Here is a 24151-nt window from a genome sequence, read left to right on the forward strand (position 1 = left end):
GCCAGTCGGCCATCAGTCGAACCGGAGGTGCCCAGTTGGGGGGCCCCGGTCCCTGGGGCCGTGGGCCCGTGTGGGCATGCGGCTTTAGGGACAGGCCCCATCTGGAGGCAGGAGGTCGATGGTCACCAGGGTCAGCCAGCGGGGGCGGGTGGGGGGGGGACACAGTCTGCCCACCGTGACTGCTGACCGAGGTGGGGAGGGGAACCCGCCTTGTCCCCAGGCCCGTCCGCTGCGGGACACGGCACCAGCATCCCACGCGGGAGCACGTGGCTGTCTCCGGCCCCGTGACAGCCACCGTGAACGGAACAGGTGGGAAGATTGTTGAGGCTCGTAAATTAGTTGCTAATGAGGAAGATTAGGAAATTTGCTGAGGCATAAACAATGAGAAGCCCAGAGAAAGAAGATAAATGGGTCCGGAGGTAGTCCCTCCCCACCCCCGCCCGCGTGCTTTCAAACTCTGGGTTAGACCGGACGGAAACACAGATCCGGAGGCCGGGTTAATGGGAAGAAATTGGTTGAAAATGTAGAGACAATTAATCGGATTAATGCGCCAAAGTGGCGAAGGTGGCGTCCGGGAACCCGGGCGAGGGGCCGACGTGACGGGGCCGCCTGCCCCCTGCCCGGCCCGTGCCAAGGGCTCTGCACACTGGTCCCTGCAAGGACCCGGCGGGTGGGCCCGAGGCTCCTCTCCGCAGAGAAGCTCCACAAGCAGGTGTATCGTCCAGCCGACACAGAGCCCGGAGAGCCCCCTGCCGACCCACCCCCTGGGTTCCGGGACCCGCAGCAAAGCGCCTGGGGGGAGCTCGAGGTGGCTGCCCGGGGCTCTCCCATCGCCAGAGACTGGCTGTTCTTGTAAGAAGGAGACCCTTCGGGAGCCACGTCCAGCCCAGGGAGTCGCCCGGCCCCACACGCAGCCAGTGCAGGGCACCGTCCCTCGGACACGGGCCTCAGTTGTCCCTAACACCGCTCGCCCCTATCAGCAGAACCCACAGATTTGGGACCTCAGGAGCGACTGAACTTCGGGACATCCGCTTCCGAGATCTGCCCCGTAGGCCTAGCATTCCAAGTACGTATGGCTAGAAAATATTCTCACAAAGCTGACCAACAGCCAAAGGAAACACCCTTTGTGTAACTGAAGCCGACTCTCCGGCGGCTTTCTTGGGGACATTGGGGCCGGGGCACAATTGCACGGGGCTCAGAGCCCAGAGCAGTGGCCTGGTGGCAGCTTGGACCAGATTCCGGTCCCCACTCTGCGCACCACCAGATTACTGTCTGGGGCGGGTCGGGGCTTATCTGTGCCTCAGTTTCCTCCTCTGTGTAATGGGGGTAATATTGGGCCTTCGTCCTGGGGTTACTGGCGAGATCACTGGCGGCCAGCGCATCGCTGTTGGTCGCGACCTGGACCAGGAGAGTGACACAGAACCAGACAACGAAGGAAGGAAAACCTTGGGACCCATCGCGCCGGGCCCGCCCAGCCCTGTGTCACCGCGCCAGCTCTTGGCGCCCTCTGGCCGGCGTCAGGGTCTTGGGGGGAAGGAAGGGAAGGGACCGGCGTCGGCTCCAGCCCCTGGCGCCTCTCGGAGCAGCTCTCCTCTGGCTCCCGGTCCCGGGCCGGCCGCGCTCCGGTCAGCAGCAAGCTACTGCCTTGTCAGGGTGATTAATAGTGGTGGGGATTGTCGTTAATTCACTGCCTAATGACTGCGGCCGGCGTGCTCCGAGTAATCGGGTGATGTATGTGGGGAGCGCCCACCTCATGGCAGAGGTGAAAATCATTTCGACAAGTCAAATATTGTCACAGGGAGCAAATGGTTCTCCCTGTTAATAAAAATTAATGAATTTCTTTCTTTCTTTCTTTCTTTCTTTCTTTCTTTCTGTCTGTCTTTTTTTTTTTTTTTTTTTTCTCGCCACTGGCCTGCTAAATGAAACTGCAGACTGGCTGAGCCGGACGATCGTGCGGACTGAGGCACTTTATTTGATGGTTGAAACTAGAAACGTCTTTATTAGGGCAAAATGCAGCCAGAGGGCCAGGGTGGCGCCTGCTGGGGGGTGGGGGCCAGTGAGTGGCTCCCCCAGGTCTGCGGGGGCTTTCCTGCGTAGAGAGTAGGGACCCCCGTGGCTGATGGCTCGTCCCTCCTGTCTGCAGCCCCACGTCCGGGCAGCGCGGCCATGCGGGGAGGGGGGGCGGTCTTCCCAGCCCCTTGAGAGCCGAGGCTCGAGAAGGCATCACTGTCCTGTGGGGCCGGTGGCTCGGACCCCCTTCCTAAACCGGGGGGATGGCGTGCCTCGGAAGATCGCATCCCTGCAGCCCCCACCCCTGGAGCCCCCCATGCTTTGCTGGGGACCAGGGTGGCCCAGGGAGCCGAGGGGGCCTCCAGGGAGGGGAAGGGGGCAGAGGACACACGCCCACCCCGGCAGCAGGACGCCCCGCCCCTTCTGGTGGGCCCCAAGGCCACCCCGGGCCCGCCAGGACCCTGTGTCTCAGGCTGCCCCAAGGAGACCCGCCTTCTGGGTCGAGGGGCAGGTGCTCTGGAGTGGCTTTCTTCCTCTCCTGATTTTTATTTCAGGGCAACATTTGTTTCCTTGCGGCATGACTTACTCCGGCCTGTGAATGGCAGCCACAGGCCCAGTTGGTAGGAACTGAGGAGATAAATATGTCTATAAATAGTTTGGTGGCGGTTGTCGGGGCTGTTTGCTCAGCATTAACCCGTTCCTCCTCCACGGTGGCGCCCGGACGGGGAGGGAAGCAAAGCTGAGGGCAGAAGTGGGGAAGCAGGAGCCGTCCTCTCCCCGCCGCGCGCCTGTGGGGTGGCCCCGGGGGCCTGCAGAGCCTCGGCCTCTAGCCCCTGAGTCCTCTGCACCCTGGTGGCCGGCCACCAGCAGGCGCAGCTGGGCCCGCCTCGGCTCGTGCCCTCAGCACGCGCCCCCAGCACCCTGTTTAGGCTTCTGCGTCTGTGGAATGGTGTGTTTTTGCGCGTTGGGAGGGTCCCTTCCCCAGACCAGTCCCTGTCCCGGGCTAAGCTTGTTCCTGGGCTCCTCCTCCCCTTCCTCCATCTGGGGCGTCCTGGAGTCCCCAGTGCCCTCGGGCCTGGACCCCAGCGCCCCGGCAGAGGGTGGGAAGAGCCCAGGCAGCCTCCAGAGGAGGGAGCAGCCATGAGGTCCGGCTGCCAGCACAGCACCCAGAGCCCGGCGTGCAGGGGCGAGGACGGCTCAGGGACGACTGCAGGCCATGCTGGTCTCTGGTGCAGCCTGTGTTTGCTGGCGGGCCCCGGAGGTAGGGGCTGTGTCCCCATGTGCAGGTGCACCGTCACTTAGAATCCCCGGACAGGCTGGGTCTGGGTGGGAGACGGACGGAGAGCCTGCCCTGTTTGTAGGTCCCGAGCGAGAATCAGCTGGGGTGAGGAGGCAGAGGGCGCGGGGCCGGCCGGGGGCGCTGTTGATGGAACCCCGTTTCACTTTGGTGGGATAGCCTGTGAGCCCCTCTTCCCCGGGGGCTCTGCTCGTGCCTCAGTGCACTGTGATCTCAGACACCTGCCCACCCACGCGCACGGCAGCCTTCTCCACCAGACCCCGGTGCCCAGCGGCACACGGGTGGAGACACAGACGTGGTCCGGCCGCACCGTGGAGGGTGACTCTGCCTTAAAAACGCTGCCACCCTGCCGCAACATTGAAGGTGCCTCGAGCTCGTGAAATCATCCAGAATCCAAAGGGCGGATCGTATAGGACTCCACTCGGAGGAGGTCCCTAAAGAACCAGATTCAGGGACAGAAAGGGGAAGGGGGGACCCCAGGACCTGGGGCGGGAATGGGGAGGGAGGGTTTCGTGGGGACAGAGTCTCGGTTTGGGAAGATGAGAGAGGGTCCAGAGAGGGATGGCGGGCGTGGTGGCACAGCAGTGGGGGCGCACTTACGCCCCTGAACCGTGCACTTGAAATGGTTAAAATGGTGATGTGTCTTTTACCACAATTTTTAAAAAGCACACTCTTTTGTTGCCAGATGTCAGGTTACATATGGAGCTGGTGTCTGGGGCCAACCTCCCTTGATATTTGGGGGGGTCTTGTCGGCCGGGGACCCCCCCCCCCACCGGCATATTAACAATGCAGACGTGAGGGTTCTGGGGGAACGCCCCTGCTCGGCCGCCAGCTCACACAGTGCTTAGCACGGGGGCCAGGGAGAGTCGGCTGTGATTTAGAAGAAAAACAGACAGATTTGAGCAATCCATGGGCTACCTCGCTGCCCCCAGGGCTCGGGGAAGTGGTATATTAACCAAGGAATAAAGGAGAGGAAGAAAAAAGGCCAAATCACATCTCCCTGAAACAAAGAGGCTTTTTACCAGGAACAAGCCTTGATAAAAATTACAGTGGCATCGCAAGCCATTCAGCGCCTGCCCGGGGCGGTGGAGGCAGTGAGGAAATAGGGGTATGGGGCTTGAAATAGGAACACTGCCGTCCCTGGAGCTTTGCACGGATAAATAATCGTCTTAGAATAATGCACTCGCTTTAAGCAGGGGCCAGGTGGTCCGGGCTGCTGGGCAGAGCCCCCCGCGGCCCTGTGTCAGCTCGGCCGGACAAGGGACTCGGGGGCTAGGGAGGAGCGTCCAGGGCCATGGGCTCCCGGGGCCCTGTCTCAGCAGGCAGCCCCTGGGCACCCAGGCCTGGCTGCGGCGGGAGCTGAGGAGGGCGGGGGGCCCCGGGGCAGGGGCAGGTGGTATGGGCTGTGAAGCAGGCCCAGGGCCCCGTCTGCTGCTGTGTGTGGTGGGGCGGGAGGGCAGGAGGAACCCCTCTGGCTCCCCTTCTGGATTCACAGGCCGGCCCCCCGGGAGGCACAGCTGACCCTGAGCAGTCTGGAGGCCGGTTCGTGGGATGTCCAGTCTCCCAGGCTCGGCGCTGTTGCTCCAGCTCCCCGCTCCGGCAAAGGGGCTCAGCTGGGCCCCGCATCCTCTAGAGCATCGGTTTCTTTATCTGCGAAATGGGCAGGCTGAACCGCTTCATGGAACCATGGCAGAGGAAGGACAGAGGGCGTCTGGGAGGGGCGACGGTGGTCCCCAGGCCACCCCCCCGGAATGCTGTGACGGAGTACCGCAAACGGGGGGTGGCTGAAAACCACAGAAGTTGATTTGCTCGTGTTCTGGGGGCCTCTGGGATCACGTGGCCATGCCCCCCCCCCCCGTGCGTCTCCCTGTGTCTCCTCTTCTGAGGACACCTGGCACGTTGGACAGGAACTCACCCCAACACCCTCATCTTGACCTGCTGCAAAGACCCTGTCTCCAAATGAGGCGACGTTCACGGGACCGGGGTTGGGACAGAACATATCTGTTTGGGGGACACATTTCAACTCACATAGTCTTGGGAGCTGCCCCATGCTGGGGACATCCTGGGGACTGTCTGGGGTGGGCGGTGGGAGGTGGTGGGGACCATTCCCGAGCCGGAAGGCCTGGACCTGTGGCTGTGGGCGCCGGACAAGCCGCTGGGCTGTTCTGACCTCACCCCAAAGAGGAGGCAGCCCCGGGGCCTTCCCTGCCTCACCCAGCGCCGGAGGTGAAGAGAGAGCAGGCATGAAGGTCAAGAGGCCGCCATGCCCGCCATGCCTCGGGACTGGGGAGACGAGGGAGGAAGCCCCACCTTTGTGGGGAGGTTTCCCTGCAGGAGCAGCTCCGAGAGGGCGGTGAGCCCAGCACCGTCACCATCCCAGGCTCCCGCGGACCCTAATGACGATTCTGCGCCATCGGCCCTGCAGCTGGGGCTCGCTGCCCTCCGGTCCCTGTGGGCAGAGTCCCGGGCGTGGGTTTGAGAATATAAGCGACGATTGATTATTATTAATATTTGGCATGTTTGCAGAAACGTCTTTTCTCGGTGCTATTAGTCTGCCGCGGTAATAGCAGCCGCAATACCGCTCTGGGCTGGCGGCTGCGTGGCGAGGGGAATGCCAATGAGCCGCGGGCCTGAGGCCGCCTGGTCGGGAGGTGGGTCCCCGGGCGGCGGCGGCTCCTGGCGGGGGCGGTCCTGGAGGCGAGCCCCCGCGTTTGCTGTGGTCCAGGAAAGTGCAAGAACCCTGGGGAGGCAGAACCCCCGACTCCCGCCTCCCTCTCTGGCAAACCGTTTCCAGGAGCAGGTCTGCAGTTCTAAGACCCCTTCCAGCGATGAGGGGGCTTCTCCTCGAATGGCCGCACCCCACAGAAATCCTCCGAGAAACAGACACATCTCATTTCCCAGGGTGGGGGGCTTCCGTAGACCCAGCCTGACTGAGTGCGCGTCTCCTTCTCCCGGCGATGTGACAGCTCATGCGGACTTCCAGGCTCCAAAGCAGGGGGAGCTTTGGGGGGGTCTCGAGGGGCCCAGTGCGGAGTACTCCTCCCTGCTTGGTTGGAGAAGTCAGGGTCAGAAGATAAGAACTAAATTCCCACCTTATTTCTCCACAAAGAGCTCAGTGAGAGGGCAGGGCAGGCTCGGGCTGAGCCCCAGCATCACAGAATGCTCACCTCACCCCTGGAATGCTGGGCCAGGCGGGTGGGTGGAGGGAGGGCAGTCCTGAAGGAGCAGTAGAGAAACTGGCCCCCTTCCCAAGGTGGGGGCTGGGTGGAGCAAACCCAGGTATTCGTCCCAGATTAACTAATCAGAGTCAAGAGGGAGAAGAGCCATGGAGTCATGTTAATGGGACTCATCCTCAGGGAAAGAAGCAGTGACACTCCTGCCTTCTACCTTTACTGTTAAGAATTGCCCTCAAGATGGTCCTCACATCCATCCGTCCATCCATCCATCCACCCATCCATCCACCATTCATCAATCCTTCCTTCCTTTTCCCTTCCTTCCTTCCTTCCGTCCTTCCTTCCATCCATCCATCCTTCTATCCATCCATCCATCCATCCATCCCTCCATCTTTCAACTCATCTGTCCATCCACTATCCATCCATCCATCCATCCATCCATCCATCCTTCCATCCATCTACACATTGACTCATCACCCTCCCATCCATCCATCTGCCCAGTCATCTTTCTACCTACCTACCCATTCATTCATACATCCGTCTATCCATCTTTTCGTCCACTCACCCACCCACCCATTCCTCCACCATCAAGTTATTCATTCACTTCTTGTATGTCTTCCATGGGGCATGAGGGAGGCCATCACTAAATGTTGGGACACTCTTTTAGGTGTGTTCTCACTGTAGCTGGAAACTTGTGGCATCTGAGAGCTTTAGAATCAGGACTGGGCAACCCCCCCGCTGGGCCCTGGCTGCCGCTGTGGCCATGAGCAAGTGGGTATTCCTTGAACTTCCCTGACTTGATATACAAAGTGGGGGACGTCTCAATTCTGCCTCCCCTGAATCTAGGGCAGTGCTGGCTGCATGCTCCCTGGGCCCCATCAGCACCAAGCAGCCTGTGAAACCCCAAGGCCAAGCTGCCTTTGGTGCCCACAGGTGCCCACAGCCTGCAGAACCAAGGAGAAGAAAATGCTGTGAGCAGGCCCGCCTGTAGTTCCCCAGTTGCTTCCAGAGCCCCTGCTGAGTGGTTCTAGAATTGAACGGTGTGCTTGTCCATGGTCTCAGGGCTGTGATGGGGACATTCTGCTTTCCACACTGCCAACCCTCACATTCTGTACATAAGCTGCCCCGAACTGAGCTGATACCTGTAAATGCCGCTTCTGGGGAGGCCCGCTGAGGTGTCTCTCTACCCAGGGCACAGAAAGCTGGCCTTGGCCTTGGGGGTGGTGCCCTGTGCTCCTCCAGGCTCTCCCTGGCAGACACCATGGTCTGGGGCCGTTGCTAGTGGCTGCCGTGATGGCGACTTCTGGCCCGGGGCCCACACTGACCCCGGGGAGGGACACACTTCCCAGAGGCCTGCGGTCCACCCGTGGGGGCCTCCACGTACGACCCCATGTAGACCACCCCCCGCCACCAGCAGTGCTCAGAAGAGAGGGGCACTTAGAGGTACGGTGGCGGTGCTGAACTCCGTCACCTGGCGGAGACCCCGTTGATGACAGCAGGCAGCTGGGGGCCCAGAGCTGTGGGCAGGACAAGGGGAGCCCTCAGCACCGTCCTTGGAAGTCTCTCTTGCGCTCGGGCCCGGGGGGACGCGGGCGGCTTCTTTGCCACCTCCTCTGTAAGTGCCTCCAGCAGAGGAGCACGGACACCATTTCCCTTCTCTCGGGACCCGACGGGGTGACCGGTAGCTCGAACAAATGTGCCAGGTTTCGGGGCTTGTTGGAAGCGGGTCAGAGCTGAGTGGGTCGGGGCCGTGTGGACAGGCGCTGGTCCGGATTTTCAGGGTGACTTTCTGGATGTTTTAAGGACACGCGGCTCCTTCCGTGTTAGACCCCGTCTGCCCGACATGCGCTCCACCGTTTCAGCCCATCTGGTGCGGGCTGGCCCCTCACTTGCGGGTGCCCACGGACCCCCCTCGCCCACCCCGTTTCAGCCTGGGCGGGTCTGGAGCGGGGTCGGGGGACTGCTGGGGCTGTTGGCTTAGGGACTCCAATCTGAGAGAGGGGCAGGACACCCCCAAAGCATCCAGCAGCTGGGTTCACCTGGCCTGGCAGGGCCACCCATCACCAGGAGCCTCCAGGGTTTGCCCAGGGTCACTGCTCTGTGTGGGCGCTCAGAGGGCCCGTCCCCTGCCGCTCAGCAGCTGGCCTTCTGGGCCGGTGCGGTCCTCCCCTGCAGGGCGCTCGGGGCCGCTGGTGGGCACGACTTCCTTCTCTGGGCGCGGTTCCCTGAGCACCTCGGCCTGACCCACAGCGGGATGCCATCCCTGTGGGCTTGCCTGCGGTGACATTTAGGTCCTGCCCTCGCTCCTGAGTCCACCTGGGGTTCCCCAGACCGGGGACGACCATCAGATTGGCTTCCAGCTCAGTGCAGTTTACTGTGACTCTGATTCTTTTGACTCAAGAAGCGTCCTCGTGTCTGTTAAGTGGCTGTGCCAGCAGGGCACCAGGAGTGCCCACAAGAAACCGCGGCCTCTCTGACGGGGCGGCCGTGGATCTCTGGGTTCGGAGGCGGAGTGCCCCCGGCCCAGAGCCGCTGCGGTGCCCCGCGGGGGCCAAGAGTGCTCACTGCACCCTGTCCGACTGGGGAGGATGTCTGTCACAATGTTCAGCCCCAGATGTGTCCCCAAGAGCTTTGGGGAGCCGGCCGGGCCCGGGCCTGGAGCATCGTTGTCACCTGCTCAGGGACAGGTGGGTCCGGAGGACGGGAGGGGCCGCCCAGGCCAGGCTGCTGGGGGTCCTCTGAGGACGAACATGGGAGGTGGCTTTGAGCTTTGAGCTTTGAGGGCTGAGGCCAGCAACAGGGCCTCTTGGGGCTTGGTTCTGTGGAGTGACAGGGACGGTTTCCTCCGTGGGCTCTGTGGGCCCCACGAGGCGGCTGCAGCCGGCAGGCCGGACCCCGGGGCATCCAGGAAGCAGGTGCGCCACCCCACCCCCCCCTCAGGGCCAGGCCGTGGTCAGCCTGCGTGTCCCCACTGGGCAGGGCTGTCCACCCCCAGGTCTGTGGGGCCGGGGTCCGCACACCGAGGCCCTGTCCTGAGCAGCTCAGCTCCTGGGGGCCGTGGCAACTCCTCCCCTCCTCTCCCCATGGTGCCTTCTTCCCCCCAGTTCCAGACGTTGGTGCCCCCTCGAGAGTCATCATCAGATCAGCCGAGGACACTTTGGTTTTGACCGCAGACCCCGAGGTGATCGGCCCTCGCTGGGCGGGGTCCACAGATCTAGCTGCCGGTCCCCTGAGGCTGGGCCCGCCCCAGACCAGTGGGGATGGTGTTTGCGGATGTTTCCCGGCCTGTAAAGCGGGCAGCTCAGCAGCGAGAAGGTGGTGCCCGTGAGGCGGCTGCGCCCCTCCTCCCACCGCGTATGGGGCCGACGAGGGTGGCCTTCGGGGCACTGACCTCTCCATGCCCTGCCTGTGTTCCTGCATCCGTGCTGCCGGGTGTGGGCCTTTCTCGGGACGGCCGCTGGCCTCCCCACTCCCCCGGGGCCCCTCCTGAGATGCAGCAGGATTTCGGGGTTCGAGGAGTCCAGCGGGAGCTTCCCAGGAAAGCTTCAGACTTGGGGTGAATCCAGCGACCGCCTCGAGGCCCCACGCACCACCCGGTCCGCCACCCCCTGGGGGCCTCCTGAAGGTGGGGTCCGCGTTCCCGACCCGAACTACAATGGCAACAGCACACGGGGTTTCTGAGAATTAGTATTTTCGGATCACCATGGCATCTTGTGATGACGCCCAGTCTTCTGACGAACGCATGATGTTGGGTCCGTCTTAACTCGGGGGAACAGGCTCACAGACGTCCCGTCGGGCCGCGGGCTCCCACCGGACCTGCCCCTGAGAACTTGTCGGGGGCACCGGGGCGGGAGGGTGTCAGGCCCGAAGGGGAGAAGGGGCAGAGTTCAGGGGCTCAGTCACAGGGCCGGGCGCTGGGCGCTCGCCAGCCTCCCCGTCCCAGCCCTGCCCCAGCGTCGGCACCAAGTGTGACCCAGACGGCGTACCCGGGTCCCGGCGGATCGGCACAACCTTTTGTGCCAACAGGCAGGTGGGACGCGGCGGGAACTAGGGGGCGAGGTCCACACCTCCCGGCTCCCTCCTGCATTACAGGGACCCTCCCTGGTGGTTTCGCTCACGGGCTGCCTGCCGGTCCGTCCATGTGTGCCCTCGTGAGAAAAGGGTCCCCTTTCTTGGGTTTACTGGGGACACAGCTGTCACCCTCAGAGGCTGGTTTTGTTGTTTTAAAGCATCACCTCGCTGCCCCCCCCACCCGCACCCGGTGCCGAGGCATCTGTGACAGGAGAGAATAGTTAAATGTGCTCTCGCCTAAACCGCCAGAGCCGAGGGAAGGACCTGGGATGTGCACGCAGGTGGGACACAGAACGGCCGTTTTCTGGAGGAGGGGCTCTTTTAACAGAGATTTTAATTGAAATAATGTGCGTTCACACACAGCTGTAAGAATAAACACACAGAGGGGCGCCTGGGGGCTCCGTCGGTTGAGCGTCCGGCTTCGGCTGAGGTCACGATCTCACGGTCCGTGGGTTCGAGCCCCGCGTCGGGCTCTGTGCGGACAGCTCGCAGCCCGAAGCTGCTTCGGATTCTGTGTCTCCCTCTCTCTCTGCCCCTCCCCTGCTCACGCTCTCTCTCTCTCAAAAATAAACATTAACAATTTTTTTAAGAAAGAGTAAACACACAGAAATGCCGGGTACCCTTTGCCCTGTGACCCCCAGGGGTACCTCTGTAGCACGACACCCACAGGGACGTGATGTAGGATGCGGACACAGCACACCTCCCCAGGCGCGGGGTCTGACCCGGCCCCCCCCCAGCGTTTAGCTCTAACCCCGGGGAGGTCCGCGGACGCAGCACCACAGCCGGGATACAGGCCCACGGCCGCCCCAGCCCCTAAGGACGCCTCGCCTGGTCCTCTGCTGACCCTCGGCCGCCCTCTCCCCCCCGTGAGCGCCCATTTTTAGCGGGCCCTGGGGCCACCCCCAGTGTGAAGTCCGCCCCTCTCCAGGAGCCCGTCTTCCTCCCCTCGACCCCACAGTTTCCAGGAGCAAAAGCATACAAGTGACAGAAGCAGCCCTCCTCCCTCGCTGGGCCTCCCTGCGCCGAAGGAGCCCGCGTGGCGGCGGGGTGGGCCTGCAGGGGTGCGGGGACGCGGGGAGGGAGCCCCAGGGAGGTGGTGTGAGCACGCGTCCCCATGGGCTGGCGCGGCCACCTCAGGTGTCCAGAGGCAGAAACCTCTGGGGCAAAGAAACCGTGCTCCGGAGGGCAGCGAGCCCGGCGGGGGAGAGCTGGTCCTGGATGGCGGGCGGGCAGGGTTCCCCATAGTCCCTCACGGGGCCCGCTGGCAGTGGGCAGTGTCATCGTTCCCCAGAGGACAACGACGTCGCAGGCCAGCATCAGGATGTCCTTCGGGACCACCGTGGGGGCCGCCCGAGTACCATGCCTCAGCCTTGAAGGACAGAGGGCAAGGTGGCCCTGGTACCTCAGTCCCCCAGCCACAGGCAGAGGCTCCCACCCGGGGCACAGAGGTTCCCACGGGGTAGGGGGGTGCTGAGGACCTGGTGACTCCCAGCCGCTGTGGTCCAGACCTGGGGAGCGGCTAGGTTTCACTTCTCTGACCCGTTTGATGAGACCAAATGTCCATCGTGCGTGCACAGAACAGCACGTGACTGGCCTCCAAACGGGGTTTCGGCATGAAGTTCCTTCACCAAGAGCTCAGTGACCCGGCTGGGACCCTGGCCTGGTGCAGGTGCCCGGGGGCCAAGGCTCAGGATGACTCGGCTGGCTCACTGGCTCCAGGCTCCTGCCCCTCCCCTCCCTTCCCCTCCCCTGCCCGCTTTTATTATTTGGGTAGGTCTCCCAAAAGAATTTTTAGGAGTGATGGACTCTGTCGTGAACCCTTAGCCTGAAATTACCACAAAACCCAAATAAAGGACCTTGGCTCTCCCGACAAGTAAACAACACACATTGCACAGCCTATATTTCCAAAGTCATAAAAAGCTCATGTTCTTGGCTCTACGTCCTGACTTTCGAGAGAGGGCTGGCTGGAATGTGCTGGCCGTCCTGCGGGCCTAGGTGGCAGAGGCCGGGGGCAAAACGCCGCCCCGTCCCTGGAAATGCCCACCCTGCCCAGGGCAGAGGGCTGAGGAAGGATGCTCTTTTGGTCCAGTGTCTCCTGGTGCTGGTTTGCTCGGGGACCCTGGGGAACTGGGCAGTTGGTGCTGGTCCTCCTGGAAGGCTCTCTCTCTCTCTCTCTCTCTCTCTCTCTCTCCCCCAACAGCAGGGGCCGCGGCTTGGAGACCTGGCTTCTCCTGGCAGCTTCAGGCAATCACTTAACCCCTGTGCCCGCCGGGGGGTGGGAGGCCAGCCATGTGCTGCCTGCCTTTAATCAGCAGGAAACACCACCTTTCTCTCCTAAACTGTTTGCTCGGCCAGTAAATTAAACATGCCTTTAAAGCCTTGATTTTCCTCCAGTAGGTGAAGAGTTTTGGGAAGTAGAATTCAAACAGGAAAAAATAAAAAAAAAATAAAAAAAATAAAAACCAACGCCGAACGAGAGCCCTGAGCTGAGTATGCACAGGTTGGGGACCCCTCCCCACTTTCTGCGCTGGCAAAGCCGCGGCACCCCGAGGCTGGGGAAGCGCGCAGGGGTGCGGGGTGGGGGGGGGGGCTCCCAACCTGGTTTTGTTTGTGAGCCCCGCGCAGTTACCAGTCCCAGATAATGAGGCGGCTTGTTAATTACCCCCCCTTGTAATTTACCTTTCTGTGGGGCGCAGTCGCGCGAAGGTTTATGGGGGTGTTCTTTCAAACCTAACGACCTGGATCTTCCCGGTGGAGGGAGCGGTAGCTGCGGGTCTGTTGTTGCGTTTTTGAAAGGAGCCTACGAGTCGATCAGAACAACCATTGGCCACTTAAAGCGGAATAATTACTTCTGTGAATGCTGCTAAATTAAATAAGTATTAGCCCCATGATTTTTTTTTTTTTTTTTTTTTTGTCTTTTCAAGACTTTGGTTTCTTGTGAAAGAAAACGTTTTCTTCTTGGGCGGATCTGTTTGCAACCAGCGTGAGGACCCTGAGGTCACCGTCCCCGTCCCTGTCCCCCCCACCCCCACCCCTCAGGAGACTCTTGCTCCAGCAGCCACGCGGGGGGGGGGGAGGGGTGCTGGGGCAGGGAGGGGCGTCGAGGCAGAAGCAGCCAGGTCGGAGGTCAGCGGCGCCCTCACCCCTCCAGCCCTCCTCTGGCTCCCCGTGCCGCGCGGCTTGAGCACAAATCCCCCTCCTGAGTGTGAACGGTCCCTTTGGCACATTCACAAAGGTGTGCGACCACCTCCTCCCTCTCGGTCCAGAACGTTTTCTTCCCCCAGAGGAGCCCCCGTGCCCGTTATTCAGCCCCTCCTGGCCCTCCTCCCTCCCGGCCCCCAGCAACCACTATTATGAGCTCTGTCTCTATGGATTTGCCTTTTCCGGATGCTTCTACAAGCGGATCGTGTGGGTCGCACCCTGTGTGCTCTGTGCCTGGCCCCCTCGGCCGAGCAGCACGTCTGCTGGGTGGGGGTCAGCCTTTGTTCCTCTTGTGTCTGAGTAATATTCCGCTGCGTGGATGGACAGTCCGTTTGTCTGTCTGAGGACGGACACGGGGTGTTTTGTGCCCTTGGGGACTCCGCATAAGCTGCCGTGGCCACCCAGCTGTCTGGGTCCCCCTTTCCCGTTCTATGAGCAGAGCCGCTGTCCTGGCTGACCCCACTCCTCCCTTGGCCCGCTTCTCACCGTCTCTTCCGTGCTTCAGGCCTGCTGTCTGTCCAGGTGGCAAAATCTTGGCCCCAACCCTCTCTTAGGGTGGACCCCAAGAGAGGCCTGCACCAGACAGGCGGACCCCGTGACCTGCAGCCCCGAGACCTGCAGCAAACCTCTGTCTTAACTTGGCCCCAAGGTCACCGGGCTCTCAGGGACCCCATCCCCAGGGCCCCCGGCCCCACCAAGGTGCTGCCCAGGTGTCGGGGCAAATTTCATATAATCCAAATCCCAAGAACCCGAGACATGTCTCCGACCCCTAATTTCCAAGGCTACACGGCAACCAGAATGGTCCGGAAGGAATCATTCACTCCCGGCCCTGGGTAGGGTGCCCCCTGTGACGGCTTTCCCCACCGCTCCCAAACTCGTGGAGCGTGGGCAGCTCCTTGCCTCGCTTTCCCAAAGCAGAAGGGGCAGACGCGTCCTCTGGTGGCGGCGTGGGGCCGCGGGGAAACGCACACCTCTGCTGTGCCGTGCGGTTCCGAACCCCGGTTCCCAAAGGAGCCCCGCAGAGCCGCGTCCCCGGAGGGAGGGCCGCTTTGTGCCGGGCGGGGCAGAGCGGACGCGTCCTGGGCAGGGGGTGGCGGCGGCGGCGGCGTCTCGGAGCCCGCGGCCCCCATCCTGTCCTGTGTCCCGGGGGCCCCCTGAGGGTCCCGCACGGGGAGGGTGTGCCACACAGCCTGACGCTGCATTGTCTCCTTCAGGTGACGGCGACATTGTAAATAACATGCACGAGCCTGACCCAGACCTGCTGGCTGGCGAGAGCGCGGAGTACGAGACCGAGGACAGCGTCGTGTCCCCCACCCCCATGGGGCCGCCGTCCCCCTTCCCCACCAGCGAGGACTTCACCCCCAAGGAGGGCTCGCCGTACGAGGCCCCCGTCTACATTCCTGAGGACATTCCCATCCCGCCAGACTTTGAGCTCCGAGAGTCCTCTATCCCAGGGGCCGGCCTGGGGGTCTGGGCCAAGAAGAGGATGGAAATCGGGGAGAGGTTTGGCCCGTACATGGTGGCACCGCGGGCCACGTTGAAGGAGGCCGACTTTGGATGGGAGGTGAGCATTCCCGTGTGAGCGTGATTGATCACGGCCATTTATCTTGTGTTCCATCTATTTATAAAGCCGGGCTGAGCAGCGCTGCCCGAGGCGGGAGGCTCGGCCGGAGAGAGCGCTCGAATGTCACATTTCCCAGGCTTATTTGGTCCTGCAGCTCGCATGACGCGAGTCCGCAAACATCAGCGGTCCTCGTGGGCGCCTGTCAGCCCCCGTGCCTGCTCTCTTCCCGGAAATGTGTCTTTAATGAGCTCATGTCTTAAAACACCCCCGTGCTCCCCGTCTGGACCTGAGGTGCTAAGGCCGTGGTCTCTGCAGAGCCGTGCAGATTAATGGAGTGTCCCAGAACAGGAGTCTCCACTCTGGGGAACGCTCCTGCACTGTGTGCCTGGTGGCCGTGCTGCCCCCAGAGGGCCCTGCACCTCACCCCAAGCCCCCGCCCGCCGTGGCCTGCTCAGCCGGGGCCCCCACCTCTCGGGCAGCGTGGGGCGCGCGTCTCATCCGGCCAGGGAGGGGCGTGTGCGGATTCGCTCTCCCTCACCATCTGGGCCCGGCTTGCTGGTTCCGGAGCCCGCGTGCGGTCAGGAGAGGGGAGACCGTTAGGTGAGGGGTGCCGATGACCCCCAGAACATCCCTCCCCCTGCAAGTTATCTTAGGCCAGGAGGGACGCCGGGCCCCAGCTTGGGGGTCTCTCAAGATGGTCTTCATGGGGACCACGAGCCCCACAAAAGCGTTCTCTGCACCGGCCCCAGCCGATCTGCTTCACGACAGCCGACGCGCGGTGGTATTTTCCGCAGAGACCCTGCCTGGGTCGAAAATGCAGACGTAAACCCAGACCCTTCCACGGTGTTTGCTGCAGGTCAGCTCTTGGAAGGGGCGAACAGTCCAGGGAGGGAAGAGAGGCCTGCCTGGGGGAGACCAGGGGAGCGAGGGCCAGGGGAGGCTGTGCTCCCCACCTCTCAGGGCCTCTGGGAAAAGTCCCCAGCTCAGGCCCGTGTCTGCTCTTGCTCCGGAGGCTTTATGGTTTCTAAACGTTGCCCCCTGTGCCTACATTTCTCCCGGAGACCTGGGATGCCCAGGTGTGTGCCCTGCTCCCCAGCCCTCGAGCCCAGGCGCCCAGCGCTGAGGACCTTCCGCAGCATCTCCAGGACGCTGGGTGTGCTGGTGCCCGTGGTGGTACCGGGGGAGGGGGGTCTCCGGCGGAAGTGGGGTCTCCACTCTGCACACTGCACACTGGGGTCTCCCTTTCTGCACACTGGCAGCCCGACCGCCCAGCAGGAGGCACGTGGGGTGTGGACGCCGGGCACACGGTGCACTGGCTGAGAGCCCCGAGCTCCGTGCGGGGCTTTGAGGGTTCAGACGAGCAGCGGGCTGATCAGAGGGATGAAGGAATGGGGGAGGCCGAAACCCCGGAGTGGGAGCCTGTCCGTCCCTTGGTGACGGGTGTGTGCTCCTCAAGGTCGGGGTCACCTTCACAGCAGATCAGGGCCTGGGAGCAGGGTGGGGCGGGTAGCGAAGGGGTTTGAAATCAGAGTCGTTCTGTGGGCACGTTGCTCTGGGGTGGCCCCTCGGGGGGCCAAGGAGAGCCTTTTCCCAGCAACGTGACAGGCAAGTGGCTTTGGCTGCAAGGTGGCCTTTTGCAGACCCTGCCTGTCCTGTCCTTCCCACCTGGCTTCCCCAGAGAGGAATTTAAGGCTGTTTTTCTGACACACTCAGAAGGATCCGGACTGTTGAATGAGCAGGTTGCTTTGAGAGGGCAGAGGTTCACGCGACAGGTGGGGCTTTGGACGACCTTGAGGCAACCTTGCTCTTGTCTGTGCTGATGCTCGTTTCTGTTTGCTCTTTCCCTAAAGAAACGGCCCCTATCGCTTCTGCTCGCTCGGTGCCAGGCCTGGTACCTGCTGTCACTGTGATCTGCCCGGCGCCTGTTGACTTTTCGATAGTGCTTATTCTCCGCGTACGTGAGGGAACGTTCTCCCTCCCCGGCGCGCCCCCCGTTTTCGCAGCGGGCTTTGTTCCGTGCTCGTGACCTGACAGCTGCCTTTCATGCCAGCACTTAGGACTGTGTGCACAGCCCAGCGTCCTCAAACAGCTTTCCAGACGCACCCCGGCATTATCTCGGCCAACCTCGTTCTCCCCGTGAGCTCGGGCGCCGCTTACCTGCCTCTGGGATCTGTCTTGGGGCTGGTGGCCTTCCGTCACACGGGGTCCCAGCCGTGTTTGTGCTGTGCCTTGCGACTGAGGACCGATGGCCGACTTGGGCGGGCAGCTTCCGTCTCCCCCAAGGGGAGAGAGGAGGAGGCAGGCACCCTGAAAACTCGGGGAAAACCCACTTTCCCCTGAAATACGTAAGGTCCGGGTGGCTTCTTTCTAGCTCCACGGACCTCCGTTTGGGGCTTGGGGACCGGAAAATTGATGTAACTAAGCCGCCCTTGCTGGATTCCCCACTGTCACCTGCAAACAGATTATTGCCCTTTTGCGTGACCCTGTACCCTCCTCTGGCAGGCCGGCCGGCCCAGGTGCCCCATCTCAGTTAGGCCCCGTCCTTGCCTGGGCAAACAGGGCCCCAGCCCGGGTCGCTCTGTGGCTCTGGACAGGAGAGGGGGCTCCGGGGAGCTCTGAGCCATGAATGCTAAAAGGCACTCTGACCTCGAAGACGCCCTCCGCGGGCCTTCTGGTCACAGCCAGGACGCTCCCAGGCCCGTCCCAGCGACAACACCCCAGTGCGCGCATCATCCTGCGGCGGCCCGAGTTTTAGACGCGTAACTGTTGGCTCTCGCGCCGGTATTTAAGTGTTACGGACCAGGGTGCTTTGATTTCGCTGCAATTTACGCAGGACTCATTTCCTGAGGAGAACCAGTGATGACGGGTTAGCTGAGATGACAGAGGAGATCCAGGGAAGACGGGGCACGGTCTGCGCCCCAGGGCAGGCGGGAGGGAGAAGCCAGAGGGACCCCGGACACTGGCCAGGCGTCCGCTGGAGGACTGGTTTGAAATCAAGGTCAAATAGGATATTCGTACCGTCATTTGGGGGCACCATGGCAACAATGTTCTTTCTACTCTGAGAACAACATTCTTCTTCCGGACCATTCCTTGGAAATCAGACCAAACGGTCCTGTTTTCTTTTCTCTTTTCCTGATGGACGCGGTGCCTGGCCACCACGTGGTTTCTGGTGATGTGACCCTTCTGGCAAGAGCGCGTCTCCTGCCCACTGGGGCGCCATGGGTGACCTACGACCTTCAGGCTCCAGGTCACGGGGGCAGTAACGGGCATGCGTGTGGAGGTCCCTCCGACTGCCCCCTGTACCTCCCATCCCACGCGCTCATCGGACAGTCAGTGACCCTGGACCTCCCTCCTCCTTGGTGGTTTGGGACACGGCAGGGAGTGACCCCCGCGTCAGGAGTGTCCCCTGCACCCCAGCCCTGTGTCCAGATGGGAGTGTGGGGTGCGTGGCAACGGCCCCCAGGATCCGTCTCAGAGGGCGGTGGCCTGTCCCCCTGCCTGGGAAGGGGCCCAAACCCCCCGCCCCCTCCGCCCAGACGCAGCCTGCTGGCTAATACAGCCACCACTCACTCTGCCCAGAATAAATCACCCCGTGATTGCATTTGATTGCCCTGGGGTCTGAAAAAACAATGATTTTGATCATTTGTTGAGTAAATCATGACATTTATCATCGTGGGGCTTATTTTGCTAATTAAGAGCTGGCTGCGAGTGACAGCCGGAGGCAGTGGGCTCCTGGGGATGCCACCTGCCCCCGGGCAGGGCCTGTGGCCGGTGGGGGGGGGCACCGTGCCGGCCCCTGGGGGGGGGGCAGGGACCGTCTTCACCCCGACACTGCCCGCGTTTGGCTCATCGCCTCCTTGAGAGCCCGTCGTCTCCCCGAGAGAGCCAGCTGAGGGCAGCGTCCCCGGTGCCCGGAGCGTTGCCTGGCCCGTAACGGGCGCTTTAACATCAGCTGTTGAATAAGTGTGCCTGCCTCCCTGTAAGAGGCTGGGGGGAACTGTTAACGTGATTTGATGGGGCTTCATTTATCTGAAGAATTCACTCCAATGGGTTACCTCGCCCCTTGGCTTTACTTTCTGAACATTCACGTACGTGCTCATTTGTTCAGTCAACAAACAGGCCGTGTCTGGGCCGGGGCCACATGGGAAGCTCTGGGGTCACAGGGGAAAACGGCCCCGAGGCCGCAGGCTGCTCTGATGCTCCAACGCCTCGATCACAAAGCCCCCAGGCCCACTCCCCCACGGATCCCCGGGGGCCTGCTGGCAGGCTCTGCCGAGGGCCAGGAGGACCCCCCTGCCCCCTGTAGACCCTGGGGTGCCAGGACATACCCAGAGAGGCCAGGCTGGGGGCGGGTTGTGCAGGCAAAAGCTACCACGCGGCCCTGCGCTCTCAGATGCTGAGAGATTGCCGTGCATTTAAGATCACATTATGATCCGGAACACACAGCCCTGGAGAAGGGCCCGGGGTGCAACGGAAGCTGACTCCCTGGGTGTCCGTGCTTGTCCACCTACGTGTATTTTTAGAAAAGCAATGATTTCTTTTCCAAGGTAGCTGCCGAGCATCCTTAAAACGACAGGAAATTCGGAGGTCTCAATTTGGACCGAAGTGGAGGCTGGCGATGAGGCCCAGTGGGCGTCCCGCTGGCTCCCCGGGCCCTGGGCTGCCTCCCGCGTGGCCGAGCAGCCTCTCCCGCCTCCGGATGGAAGTCTCCGGGGGGCTTTCGGAGGTGCGGTGACACACGCGTGGAAGCACAGCGCCGACGACTAGCTTCTCCAGGGACCCGGGCGGCTTTCCCGGCCCCCCACCCGAGGCCTCCTTCTCCTCCTCGGATCCAGGGTCTCTAGAGGGAACCTCCTTTCCTTCTTCCCCACCACTCACCCTTCACCTCAAACACCTGTGCCTCTCTCCTCCACATCCAGAAGTGAACCCAGACTCGCCCCGGTGTGGTCATGTGAGTGTATACATGCACGCACGCGAGCGCACACACGGACACGTGTGCACACGCACACGCACGCACACCTTTGGTTTTTGCTGAAAACCCTGGACTGGGCGCCCCGCCTCCAAGGGCAGGAGGTGTCCCGTCCACCCTGTCTAGGTTTGGCAGCTCTGGGCAGCTGGCTCCGCGAGTGTGCGTTGGGGGAACTGAGGGGACGCTTCTCACGTGATCTCTGGCCCAGTTTCTGAGTTAGCAGGCTCCGGATTAATTCCCGGGCTCTGGGCGTCAGAGGAAGCCCTAAGCCGCCAACCCTCCCCTCTAGAACTGTGTTTCTCTCAACGAGCGCACCACTCGATTCAGAGCTTCAGGGTCCCACGTGCACGTACTGAGTGGGTGGTCTCTTATCACAAGGGACTTGGCTGGGGGCCAGGGGGCAAGGAGATGGAGTTTCGAGGCTCCCCTTCTCCACGGTCACGGCCACAACAGTTTGCCGCCGCTGCGGGACCTGGACCAGGCCCCCCCACCCCGCCCCCACCGGGGGCCGGGTCAGGAGCTGGGGCCAGCTCTGCCGTAGGTCTGAGCCCAGGCAGGAGGGTGCCCTCTCATAACCAAGGACCCACCTCCCTCTGGAGACAGAGCTCCCCAGGCTCTCGGGAACCTGCTTCCGTTCTTTCTAGTCCTGACCACACAGTTGACCGAACAAGAACGAGGGTCGGCCCAGAGCCGGGCCCGTGTAGTCGCCACATTACCGTCAAGCCCCTCGAGGCGTCTGATGTCTCCGGAAGAGTAAGCCGCCTTCCCCAGCACCCTGCCCCCTGTATTGACCCCTCGGGCCGTGGGTTCCTATCCTGCCCCAAAGGGGACGGGGCAGCCGGCACCCCCCACAGCCAGGCTCGATCATCCCCCAGGATTCGGGGAGGAAGGGTTTGTCCTTCAGCAGAAGTACCAACAGTGGCCGGAGGCCGGTTCGGACCCGTGGGTGTTTCATTTTGCCGGCAGCCTCTGCAGAAGCAGAGCTCGTGCACCCGGGGTCACCTGGTCAGCAGGCAGGGTGCTCCTCTGCCCAGGAGCCTCCAATAGCCGCGGGACCCCAGGCCCTTCAGGCCCAGCCAGCCGGGGAGGCCCCTCGGCCCCAGGATGGCGGGAGAAGAACGCTGGACTTGCGAGTTTCCGCGGGCGCTCCAGGTGATTTGAGAAGTGAGAGCCCCCAGCCCAGGGACACCAGGCTCTGCTGCAAGGACACCAGGCCCACACACACACACCCGTGCACACGCGCCCCCCGGGGCAGGGCTCACACATGAGCCTCCTCCGAGCGTCTCCCCCACCCTGGAGCAGACACAGGCTGGGGTGGCTCTCAGCCCGTGTGACTTGTAATGCCGACAGTGGCACAAGAGCAGTGGCCGTGTGGGCGCCGGGAGAGGGTGGCCCCCCTGAGTCGCGGAGGCTCCCTGTGCGGCTTCCCGCTGGTCTGACAGCCTCACGGGTTAAGTATTCGAACATGGCATTCTCAGCCCCAGAGCTTGGCCGTCCTCTCTCTCTGCGCACTGGGGACCGGCAGGCAGCATCCTACCCCCGGGACCCGGGAGTCTCAGATCCTCTCTACTTCTCCCTCCCCTGCCTGGCACTGACTCCCCCTGGCGCTTTCCCCCCTCCGTCTAGGGCGGTCTGGAGTTTTATTTTAGGCTGAGAAACGTTGCATGGGCTCCCCCCACCCCCCGCCGCCCCGCCGCCCAATGATTTTCCGAATCCGTTTAGGAGGCTGACCGTACGTTCTGGAAGTCTTAGATGGGTGACTCAGTGCACGTTCACACCCTTGGAAACCACACCTGGACGGTGGTGTATTGGGGCCGACCAATGGGACTCTGGACTTGAGGGGCCGCGTCCTGTGGGAACGGGGCCCGGGCTGGGCTCGCTGTGCACGCGGGGGGTGTAGGGATGCACAGAGACCCATGCTCGGTCTCCTCGGTCTCCTGGAGCCACTCAGCACAACCCCTCCGCCATCACCCCCGAGCACCGTGACACTGGGTCCAGACGTTTCAGCCCAAGAATGCCATGAGATCCTGCACTATCTTTGGCCGGGCTCCGAGGCGCGGGTATATAAGGAATTTCAGAAAAAAGGGTAGAGAATGACTAACTAAGAATACCTCCCTGATACTGTTCTCCTTTATTTCCTTAAGGGGTAATAACTCAGCCGCAATCCAGCAGAGGGTACTTTCTTTAAATAGAGCATTCTGATTCACAAGCGAAAAAGGAAATAAATATTTTCTTTTCATATTCGAGTAGACGTCCCCAAATACCAACTTCTTAAATGGTATTTTACCCTCTGCGTCTCTCTCACACCAGTGACAACCAAGCCAACCCACCCCTACTCTGCAAAGGGCTGCTTGTGAACGTGGAAAATCCTGACGGGGGTCGTGGGCAGGAAAGCGGGGCGGAGGGAAGGCTGGGCAGCTCGGGTCTCCTCCCGTGGGGCTCTGGTTGGGCCCTGCTCGCCGCCTCCCGAGGTTCTGTCCCCTCTTCCCTCCCCCCCTTTCTCTCGCCTTTTCCTGCAGGAAGAGAGCAGAGCGCTCACGGGGGGGGGGATGTGACAGGGCACCTGGCGAGGCTGGGCAGACCCGTGGCCAGTGGTGCAGACCAGGGGAGAGGCCCGAGTCAGCCGGGCACCTACTGTGCACCACATGAAGTCCACACACCCTCTTCCTAGTCCCGGCCCTTACTCCACCGCGTGGAGACGACCCCACGTCCCAGCCCCGTGGGCTGCGGCGGGGCCTGGCAGGGCATCATGACGTGGAATTCTCCAGGCCCCAGAGAGAGCCTTGGGGTCAGGATTCGGCCTCGGCCCCGAGCGCCCGGGGCCCGGGTGCGGCTGAGACGCGTCCGGACAGGAACCCGTCCCAGCCGGGCAGCCTTCGAGGCACAGTCTGGATCGCCCTTTGCACGCAAGGTTTTGTTCTGGCCGGAAAGAGAGAGGCCAGGGAGGGGCAGACCCCTTCCGCGCCCCCAGCCGCTCACCTCAGGCTTGGGTCCCAAACTGGTGTGCTGAGCATCCCTATGGCACTTTCAAAATGCAGATTTGGGGCCAAAATACTGGATCCGAGTTCCTGTGGGGGTCCCCAGGAACGCGCACCCTAATCAGCCATGAGGGTCTGCACACTCGGCGGATGAGGGCTGACCTTAAATTTCCTGCCCCCGCCTCCCGGTGCCTCCCTCTCCTCACCCCTGCGACCCCAGAGAGACATTCTCCTGCAGGTGTGGGACCAGGTAGCCGCAGAGCCTTTCTTCACCGTAGACCTTATCAGGGCCTTATAGAGGGAGTGGGGGCGGGGCCGTCCCCACGGGCAAGGAGCTGCGGGGGGCCCTACCGTCACCCAGCCTGAGCTCTCGCCCCCACACGGTGGCCCCTGAGGGCTGACCAGTGGTGAGACCCCTCCTGGGGCTGTGGCCACAGCTTCGTGCCCAGAAACCGCTGGGGTGGGCAGCGGCCAGTCTCACAGTGGAGAGAGGGGGTCACGCAGGGTCACACAGTAGGTTGGCACAAGGGCGAGTGGCCAGACTCGCGGGACCCGGTTCCCCCGTGCCCGCAGCGGTTAGGGCGGCCCCTCGGGGCTGACCCTGTCCCCCCCCCCCCCCCAGGCAGGAAGCAGTGTGAGGGCACACCTGCCAGGACGACGCATCTGTAGCATCGTCATTTATGCAGAGAAAGTTCTACTCCAGACACTTCCCAGCAGCAGGCCTCCCAGGGAGAGGAGTGGGGGGGAGGGTCCCTGGGAAACCCCAGCACGGCCTCGGCCCCTCCGTGGGCCTCCTTCCCGCTGGATCAGACGAGAGCCCCCGGCGTTCAGGCCATAAAAGGTCTCCCTGGGTCATGGGACAAGGGCGTGAACCGCCCAGCCAGGCCT

General features: G+C 62.4%; 1 protein-coding gene across 1 annotated transcript in view; it reads left to right on the plus strand.

Annotated features, from left to right (window-relative positions):
* Positions 1 to 24151, plus strand: part of PRDM16 (PR/SET domain 16) — a 315344-nt gene that overhangs the window by 85487 nt on the left and 205706 nt on the right. The window contains 1 exon segment of the mRNA XM_043573603.1: positions 14967 to 15316. Coding sequence (XP_043429538.1) covers positions 14967 to 15316 — 350 coding nt within the window.

This window comes from Prionailurus bengalensis, chromosome C1, assembly GCF_016509475.1.
Source record: "Prionailurus bengalensis isolate Pbe53 chromosome C1, Fcat_Pben_1.1_paternal_pri, whole genome shotgun sequence".
In the NCBI taxonomy this organism is placed as follows: Eukaryota; Metazoa; Chordata; class Mammalia; order Carnivora; family Felidae; genus Prionailurus; species Prionailurus bengalensis.